This window comes from Pseudocercospora fijiensis, assembly GCF_000340215.1.
Source record: "Pseudocercospora fijiensis CIRAD86 unplaced genomic scaffold MYCFIscaffold_6, whole genome shotgun sequence".
Lineage (NCBI taxonomy): Eukaryota > Fungi > Ascomycota > Dothideomycetes > Mycosphaerellales > Mycosphaerellaceae > Pseudocercospora > Pseudocercospora fijiensis.
The window spans coordinates 4,176,441-4,186,235 of record NW_006921537.1 but is presented as its reverse complement, the minus strand read 5'-3'; the positions used below and the strand labels follow the sequence as shown (position 1 = coordinate 4,186,235).

Below are 9,795 nucleotides of genomic sequence, written 5' to 3'. Positions count from 1 at the left end.
AGACCACGACCACGAATACGGCTACCAGACTCAATGACGCGATCGAAGCCGGACAGAGGCAGCTCGAGCACTTCATAGTGGGCGGGCATGGACCCGGAGAGGCATCCCGAGTCACCACACCATGGCCATGACAGTGGTGAGGAAGCCGAGCGCGTGCCGGAGGTGAAGAAGCCGCGCCGATTGCCCGCCGACCTTCCCACGTCCCTCGACGATCGAAGGCATCAGCGCGACGAGTATGTAGGCCAAGAGACCGAATACTATGATGCATGGCAAGGTAGGCACGGTTCGCATTCGAAGCCAGACGAAGCTCCATGCTGCCGAACCGGATGCTGACAGAGTCCAGGTCAATCGCAATTCCTGAGCGCACCTACAGTCGCAAAACCCCTCAACTTCAACCTCTCACTGAACGAGCCCGACGACGATTTTGATCGAAACTTTGGCCACGATGACGTACGAGTCGCGCAAATGCTGTCTGCTTCGGCACTGAGTTCAGGCAACAACATAGCAGAGACCGAGGAGGATGAGGTGTTAGCAGACGAGAGTCTGTCACGCCAGCAGAAAGCACAAGCCCTGCAGGACTTTCTGTTTCTCGCAGCAAGCAATGGCGATGTGGAGAGAGTCAGGCGCTTGGTACGAGGCGAAGCATCAGACTTGCTAGACATTGACGCTGCCGATGCCGAAGGCACGCCACCTCTGATTTATGCAGCCTGCTTCGGTCACAAGGACGTGGTCGTATCACTATTGAATGCAGGCGCGAGCGTTGATAATCAGGACAAGAATCAATGGACGGCTTTGATGTGGGCCATCACGAACAGGCACCAGGGTATTGCGCAGCTACTGTTGGATCATGGCGCTTCGACAGAGCTGAAATCTTCAAGTGGTAGGACTGCTCTTGATTTCGTGCCGCCGGGCACCGTCATGTCGGAATTTCTGAAGCACAATGGCTACAGCATTGGTGAGTTGATTCCAGCAGCATTGTAAACATCACCACTTCCTCAGAGAAGATGTTCGCATGCATGCTCGCATGTTGACAAGCGCTAACTCTGCTCTTCCTGCAGGCAATGCCGGCGTCACAGATGACTTCTATAGTGCTGGATTCTCTCAAGATCGATTTGAAGAGGAACTGGCAGAGAGCGAGCAGCGAAGACGCATGATGATGGAGAGCGCAATTAATCTGGAAGTCGATCTTGGCAACCTGGGCTTGGACGAGGCGCCAGATTCGCCAGATGACTTTGACGACGACGCCCAGGAATTCATCTGGGACCGATGTTTGAACGACCAAATGTTCGTCTTTATGGAAAGCGACATCGAGCGAATACAGGATTTCCTAATCACACAGATGACACCGCAACGATCAGCTTCCCAGAAACCCGTCCCCGCGAACATCGTCTTTCTCGGCGCTCGATACGCACATTACCACTCTAGCTGCGAATTGCTCACGGATTGGCTTGAGTCTGCTCAAGACAAGATTTATGCCGTCGTTGATCGAAATCCATGGGACATGACTATCTTGGCATTCTGGCTGTCGAACGCCACGTTGCTTTTGTACTACCTGAAGAAAGATACTGGTCTCACTGAAGTGACGACACAATTCCCAGCCCAGATGGCGGAACTCGTCCATGAAATCTACATCCTCATCATCCGAGATGCGGAGCGTCGCATGGGTAAGTGGGGCATGTGCTTATCCGCCTGGCACATTGTTGGCTTGTTGCGATGAGTGCTATACACTCACTTCCAACTCGATAGCCGTGTCAGGAAGCGATGATTTGACGTGAGTTGAAGCTATGCTGACCATTTTCGCAGATAAAGTCCTCGACTCCGCCATGCTCGATCATGAAACCATTCCTGGCTTCGAAGATGTCTCGTTTCAAAACGAGTGGAAATTCCTCAAGAAGAAGTCAACCGTCAAACCAGAGCCGATGGAGAAGCGATTCGGGCCTCCATCACCCAAACGAAAAGCACAGATCTCGCCGCGGAATATCACATCTCTGCTCGCATCAACGCTCTTCGTACTAGATCTCTACGACGTCCATTCAGTCATCGTCTCGCAGATACTATCACAGTTGTACTACTGGCTGGGCGCCGAGATCTTCAATCGAATAATGTCCAACAAGAGGTACTTGGCACGCACCAAAGCTATGCAGATTCGCATGAATATATCAATGCTGGAGGATTGGGCACGCACGAACAATAAGCAGCCAGAGCACCATGAGAACGGTCACACAACCTCGAGCGGCGAGTCGACGATCGACGCAGCACGACGACACTTGGCGCCTGTTGTGCAACTTCTACAATGGTTGCAGTGTTTCTCGTCAATCGGGGAAGATCGTGAAGCAATGGAAACTACAATACAGCAACTGCCCTCGCTTTCCTCTATGCAGCTGTTACACGCGGTGAAGCACTATCGTGCAGAAGTCGGCGAGAAAGGCTTGAGCAGACCGACTTTGCGATTTATACAAGAGGTCAAAAGCAGGCCGAGAGCGCTTAGTACACAGCCTCAGTCTGGCAACAACAAGGACCTACCTTCAACGCCGACCGCGCCTGGAGCTCAGAACCCCAACGGCAAATCGACACCTGTGCCACCGGGTACTCCCTCTCTTGACGAAGACGACCAGCCAGAGAGCAATCTTATGAACCCAGCATTATTGCTGCCATTTCACCTGCCAACTTCGACAGACATGCTTGTGAGCTACGGCTCGGGAATCGGAGGTATGAACAAGACGCAAGAACGAAAATACATTCCCACGGTGCCGCCGGATTTCTTCGACAAGTTGGATCCTGGCAGGACAAGGCATAGCGTCTACGCAAATGCTAGTCTAGACGACAGCTCTTGATGAAAGCAATCGCTCAATGTACCTCAATTTCGTACGCAGTCGTCCATCCATTCGACGACTTCATTCGTGTCATGTGCACCGCAACGACAGCCTTGCTATCTCGTTCGAATTGCCCATCGGCTCGACTCTGCCGTTCGATTATACCCAAGTCTGCGATGCCGTGCTTCAAAATGCCATGTCACAAAAGTTTTCCGGGCTACTTGGCATACCTTTACTCGATCATATCGAGTAGGTTAGTCTCATCTTATAGACTGGCGCCACCATGATTGCACAGCACAGCTTAACACGACACGAGACCCTATCCCTCTGCCTGTCGCAGCCGGCCGACATTGCCTTCAAAGGCCGAGGAAACTACTGCTATCGATAAGCTAGATGCATCGTAACACATCCCACCAAAACACGAACATCCCTCCAGCTGCTTCATACGTACTGCTCACCCATCTAAGTGCAGAATCTGTCGGAATGGAAGCCCAAGTCTTTACTCCAGACGCCGCTCAAGATGCACTCAATGCTGCGATCAAAGCTATTCCCGCACAAGAAATCGATTCAACGTTCAAATCCAGCAGCATTGGTATATCACAATCACACGTCAAGTTCCAATCCCTCTGATTACTGACTCTACAGACCTCGTAAACAAAGCACTTGGCTCCAAAATCCTTTCCTTCTCCGACGAATGGTTCGCCGCGGCCGAGAACCTCACCACACCCACCCCGCCAATCCGCAAACCAGGCGTCTTCACCTACGCCGGAGCCTGGTACGACGGCTGGGAGACCCGACGCCATAACACAGAAGAATACGATTGGGTGGTAATCAAACTCGGCGTCGCGAGTGGAAAAGTAAGAGGCGTAGAAATCGACACAGCATTCTTCGACGGAAACCATGCACCCGAGATCGCGGTCCAAGGAACCTTCAACACAGAAGATGTCGCCGACTCAGAAGTCTCGAAAAAGGAATACAGAAAATGGGAAACGATCCTAGAAAAACAACCCTGTGGTCCCAGTCGTAGACAAGCCTGGAAACTCCCCAGCATCACGGAAAATCCCTACACTCACGTCCGTTTACTGATGTACCCAGACGGCGGCATCGCCAGGTTCCGACTCTTTGGAGACGTAGTTCCAGTCTTGCCCCAAGACGTGAATGCAATTTTCGATTTGGCAGCTACAGTCAACGGCGGCGTAGCAGTTTCCTGCAGCGACCAACATTTCGGAACAAAAGATAATTTACTCCTCCCCGGACGGGGTGTGGATATGGGTGATGGATGGGAGACGAAGAGAAGCCGAGGCGAACATATCGATTGGACGATCATAAAATTAGGGACTCCGGGTCAGATTGTGAAGGTTGTGGTTGATACGGCGCATTTTCGAGGGAATTTTCCGCAGAAGGTGCAGGTTTTTGCTGCGGAGAGGGATGGGAGTCGCGTGCCGGGACATGAGGATAAGGGGTGGGTGGAGGTTTTGAGTCCGGTTAAGCCGGGACCGGATCGGGAACATGAGTATGTTGCTGGAAAGGAGTTGAAGGAGGTGGAGGGGAGGAAGTATGGGTTTGCGAAATTGGTTATTATTCCGGATGGTGGGGTGAAGAGGATAAGGGTTTTTGGTAAGAGGGCGTAAGAGAGTAGGCATCTCAGCGAGAGCGAGTAATGGGAAGATTGTGTCGGGCATCATGGTATTCGAGGGCAAATCAAGAAGGCGTGTAATGCATGAAAGTCTCATCATTCATCACAAGTACTACTATCTCCAACTATAAACAAACTCCGGATTCTCATTATCAGTCAAATCCGAAAACTCCTGATTCTCTAATTTCTGATACGCAGGCCGCGCTGTAATCTCCGCCTTCCTGCTATTCTCTTTCCTACACCAAAGATAAATAAACAACATAATCCCCAGCCCCACCCCATAACACCAAAGAATCACAATCTCAGCCGGAACATATCTCGGCGCATGTTTCGGTCTGAAAGTTTGCGGTCCAATGATATTCCCAACACAATACGCGATCAAATACATGGCCGCGACGGTGGTCTTTTTCGTGTAGCCGGCAACGTTGGTGGAGATTAGGGAGAGGAAGGCGACGAAGGGGGTTGCGGTGGCTTGGGTGAAGGAGTAGCCTGCGAGACGACCTGTGTTGTTGTCGAGGGGGAGACCGATTATTAGGGCCATTCCTAAAATTCCGAGGAGACCGGAGCTGGAGATCGTATGGCATCTGCCAGCGGCGCTGGTACCTTCTTCTCCAGCTCTGGGTCTAGGTTGCAGTTACCGCCATTGCCTTTTTCGGGTACGGAGCTCATGGCCGCAGACGGGCATAGGAAATTTTGAGGGAGAGCGTGGTGGAAAGGAAATAGAGGCGACCATAATGGCACTACGCGCCATCTCTCCTCCGCGTAGGACCATATCACAGCATTGCCGATCTCCCGGACAAAGGCGGGCATGCGAGTGTGTCGGCGGCGTGGCAGAGTGTTTCGGCCACGTCAAAGGATCTTACGAATAGCAGTGAAGATGTTTCGTTGCATGTTTGGGAAGGTGGCAGGCATTGCAACAATTTGAAAGTGGGGCGAGGGGTCGGGGTCGGGCAGGATGTCGGAAGCTTGTGCGGCTTATGAAGGCTGGGCCTACCTCCTTTCAGGCGCCCCGCTTTGTAGACTGCTTGGACCTTCTAACTCGTACTATAAACTTCCTTCTATATCATTGAGTGACTACTATTCTCATTACGTAGCTCTTACATTATTCTTTGCTAAGTAGACTATTCTGTATGTGTATTAGCGGTCTATATAAAGCCTATAGTAGAGCGCCTAAAACTAAACTAGGCGTATCCTATATAATTACCTATATTAGATTTAGATATTTACCTCTATAGTATTACGACTATATTCTAGAAAGACAAACCTAGAAAAAGGGTCCTACGCCTTAATAAGAAGATAATATATCCCTATATAAAGCATTCGCTAATTTAAGAACTATAGTATTAATCTTCTATATACTAAGGCTAGTTATCTATATAAAGTCGAATAAAATCCCGGATTTTAGCGGCTCGGAGGCTAGGAGACTATAAGACTATATACCTACCGATATCTACGATAAGGAGGCTCTTTATTAGGGCTAAAGAGGCTATACGTAATTAGTATATAACTAGGCCGAGTAAAGCTAGGGTCTTAATGCCTTAGGCAGGGCTTGGCGCTTAGCGTTAGGCTAACTCTCCTACCTTCCTTTCTCTCCTCCTAGATCCTTATCGAATACTACTTATACCTACTACTACCCTATCTACCTACTAATATAACCCTTCTTATATAGTATTCGATCTACCCTTTAAGGGTAGTAGCTAGATAGTCCTTATTTCAAGCTTTTAGCGGTATAGCTACGAAAACCGTTAATCTAACTATATTACGCCCGAGGCGGGATCTATACGTACTATTCTATTAGAATAACTATACTAATTATTAAGCAAGGTCTTCTATACGGCCTATTATACTAAGTCAACCGTACTAGACCGATACTCGCTAATTCCGCTATATCCGCACTATAGGGGCCTATAATATATTATTAGTATTACCTTTTATTATAATAGCTAGCTTATTACGAAGTAATAATAATAACCGTAGCGCCGCTAGCAGCGCTAGCAATAACAACACTAGTAGTATAGAGCCTATTAATAAAGAACCTATAATTCTAGGTAACGATCTAGAATTGCCTATTAACGACATTTTTAATAACATTATTAATCGACGATATAGCTAACTAGCCTTTAGCCCCTAGCCGATAGCGAGACTTTAAGAAGCTACTTAGAATAGGCTTACTGCCTTACGTTAAGAACAATAGCTAAAGGATAACCTCCTCGAGATTTATCGCCTATAGGAAGCCCTAGCAACTAATACTAAACTAATAGTAGGGCCTTCCTTTCTATCTGTTTTAGTCTAAAAGAAGGATGCTAAACTTAAGGACTATACTATATTTAATAGCTCTAGTCGAAAACAATATAACGACTACATCCGTAACTACGAGCTTAACTAGCGCAATATACTAAGAGTACTGCTAGATAACTACTTATTAGTCGTCTATGCTATATAGTACATTAATAGCGACCTAAAACGTACCTAGGATAACTATTTTAACTCCCTTAATAATTAGACCGCTATTTAGTAGCAAGACTATAAGACTATTATGCTAAACACCCTTAGTAACCCTATATTGCGCTAGTAGCACGCCTAAGACTAATACCTACGTACTAAACAAAAGGCCGACTAAACCTCTCGATCCTTCGAGGCCTATCTAAAGACCCTTAAGGACGATTTGCTACCTAAAACCGACTCTATCTAGATATCTAAGATACGACCTAAACTAAGATAGGAACTAGTCCTTAAATTAGACCGCCGCCGTATGTTTAAATAGGCTAATCTAATACGTATTTAATTATAGTCGAAGTAGAAATAGCTAAACGAGCTATTTAGCTCTAGTAACGACTAGAATCGAGGATCCGACTAGCTAGTACTAACCGTAGCAACCGTAGCCGAGGAGGAAACTAAGGTTCTACCTAAAACAATAATGCTAATAATAGAAATAGTAGCAATAACCGTAGAAGAGGCCGTAGCCGGCGGCTATATAGAGAAGGCTATAATAGGGGCCGTAGAAGGGGCTCGTATCCCTATAATACTAATCGCTTAACTAATAATAGCAGCAATAGCGGCTATAGCAATCTCCTAACCGGATTGAAGTGCTTTAACTATAATAGCACTAGCTATTTACTAGGCTAATGCGACAAACCTAAGAACTAGGCCCGAATCGACCGTACTACTACTAAATACCGAAAGCACCTTTTAGCCGCTAACGCTACCCCTATCGGTCCTTCTAATTAGTCGAAAAAAGAATAAGCGCCGTACTAACTATTAGCCTTATACGGCGTAAAACTATCGACATTATGCTAGCTATTATATACACCTACCTTATATAGGACACGTATAGAACTAACTATAAGACTAAGGTTATACTAGACCTAGGAAATTCAGTTAGTGCCCTTGCTAGCTATCGCCTAGCTAAGCAACTAGACCTTCGACAATTAAATAGAGCTAACCTACTAACCCTTGCTTAGTTTAATAACGCTCGGCACTTAACCTATAGGGCCTACTATATTCCTATAGTTCTAAAGGACGACCTCGGAAATGAACGCCTACTAGACTTTACTGCCTACGTAGTAGACATAGACAACCTATATAGGGGAGCTACTATTGTTATTAGCAACCCTATTCTTAAGCACTACGCTATAACTATAGACTTAGGCCTTTAATAGTAGCGATTTAGAATCGCTAGGAAAGAGGACATTAAATATATTAATACTAGCGAATGCCCTAACGATATTAGGGTCCTGTTTATTAGCAACCTAATACCTGCCTTAGCTAATCTAACGGCTAATCTTCTCGGTAGAGATAACGATAAACCTATGCCCCCTAATAGCATAGACCCTAATTAGCTTGCTCGTATACTATAGCCTATTCGAGAGACCTATATTAACGTATTTAAATACTACCTAGCATCGACATTGCCTATATTTAAAGAGACGGATTACAAAATTAATATTATAGAGGGCAAAGAGGTCCCTTTTAGGCCGCTTTATAACCTTAGTAAACGCGAGCTTGCTATGCTACGTAAGTACTTAGATAAGAACCTAGCTAATAGTCGAATCTAGTATAGTAATAGCCCTACTAGTGCACTAATCCTGTTTGTTCTAAAGAAGGATAGTAGCCTACGCCTATGTATTAACTATCGTAGACTTAATACTGTTACTATTAAAGACCGCTGTCTACTTCCGCTTATTAATAAGACCCTCGATCGCCTTTCTAGTACCTACTACTATACTATATTAGACATTAAGGACGCCTATTACTATATCTGTATTCGTAAGGGCGACGAATAGAAGACGGCCTTCTACACTCGTTATAGCTATTTCGAGTACTTAGTTATGCTATTTAGGCTAGCTAATACCTCTACAACCTTCTAGTCCTATATTAATAGGGCCCTATTAGGCCTATTAGACTATCTCTATATAGTTTACCTAGATAACATCCTAGTTTACACCTATTTACCTAATATTGCGGAGTACTAGTGTTAGAGCTAAAGAGGCTATACGTAATTAGTATGTAATTAGGCCTAGTAAAGCTAGGGTCTTAGTGCCTTAGGCAGGGCTTAGCGCTTAGCGTTAGGCTAACTAGCCTGCCTTCCTCCCTCTCCTCTTAGATCTCTATCGAATACTACCTATACCTACTATTACCCTATCTACCTGCTAACGTAACCCTTCTTATATAGTATTCGATCTACCCTTTAAGGGCAGTAGCTAGATAGTCCTTATTTTAAGCTTTTAGCGGTATAGCTACGAAAATCGTTAATCTAACTATATTACGCCCGAAGAACGGGACCTATACGTACTATTCTATCGAAACAACCGTACTAATTATTAAGCAAGGCCTTCTATACGGCCTATTATACTAAATCAATCGCACTAAGCCGATATCTACTAATTCCGCTATATCCGTATCTTAGGGGCCTATAATACATTATTAGTGTTACCCCCTATTATAATAGCCGGCTTATTACGAAGCAATAACAACCGTGCTGCCGCTAGTAGCGCTAGTAACGACAACGCTAGTAGCACAGTACCTACTAAAGTGCCTACTAAAGTACCTACTAAAGTGCCTCCTACTAAAGAGCCTACTACTAGGCCTGCCGAAGAACCTGTAATTCTAGGCGACGACCTAGAGTTGCCTATTAACGATATACTTAACAATATTATCAATCGACGATATAGCTAACTAGCCTTTAGCCCCTAGCTAGTAGCGAGACTTTAAGAAGCTACCTAAAACAGGCTCGCTGCTCTACGTTAAGAACAATAGCTAAAGGACAACCTCCTCGAAATTCGCCGCCTTTAGGAGGCCCTAACAACTAACACTAAGCCGATAGTAGGGCCTTCCTTAGAATCCTTA

At 46.0% G+C, this 9,795-nt stretch overlaps 4 protein-coding genes across 4 annotated transcripts; 3 read left to right on the top strand and 1 right to left on the bottom strand.

Moving 5' to 3' along the window:
• Positions 1-87: 87 nt before the first annotated feature.
• MYCFIDRAFT_155631 (uncharacterized protein) lies at positions 88-2,870 on the top strand (the record flags this gene model as incomplete). Its single annotated transcript, XM_007930461.1, has 4 exons — positions 88-274; positions 344-955; positions 1,059-1,664; positions 1,804-2,870. 4 exons carry the CDS (start codon positions 88-90, stop codon positions 2,832-2,834), a joined length of 2,436 nt encoding a protein of 811 aa, XP_007928652.1. The 3' UTR covers positions 2,835-2,870.
• Positions 2,871-3,296: 426 nt separating this feature from the next.
• MYCFIDRAFT_140727 (uncharacterized protein) lies at positions 3,297-4,444 on the top strand (the record flags this gene model as incomplete). The annotated part of the gene is made up of 2 exons (XM_007930460.1): positions 3,297-3,405; positions 3,459-4,444. The coding sequence occupies 2 exons, from the start codon at positions 3,297-3,299 to the stop codon at positions 4,442-4,444; spliced, it is 1,095 nt and encodes a 364-aa protein (XP_007928651.1).
• An 82-nt stretch (positions 4,445-4,526) lies between these two features.
• Positions 4,527-5,287, bottom strand: MYCFIDRAFT_211850 (uncharacterized protein). Its single transcript, XM_007930459.1, has one exon. The coding sequence runs from the start codon at positions 4,988-4,990 to the stop codon at positions 4,565-4,567; it is 426 nt and encodes a 141-aa protein (XP_007928650.1). The 5' UTR covers positions 4,991-5,287; the 3' UTR covers positions 4,527-4,564.
• Positions 4,527-5,469, top strand: MYCFIDRAFT_208359 (uncharacterized protein; the record flags this gene model as incomplete). The annotated part of the gene is made up of 5 exons (XM_007930458.1): positions 4,527-5,076; positions 5,114-5,276; positions 5,305-5,350; positions 5,378-5,417; positions 5,454-5,469. Exons 1-5 carry the CDS (start codon positions 5,027-5,029, stop codon positions 5,467-5,469), a joined length of 315 nt encoding a protein of 104 aa, XP_007928649.1. The 5' UTR covers positions 4,527-5,026.
• Between the last annotated feature and the right edge of the window lie 4,326 nt (positions 5,470-9,795).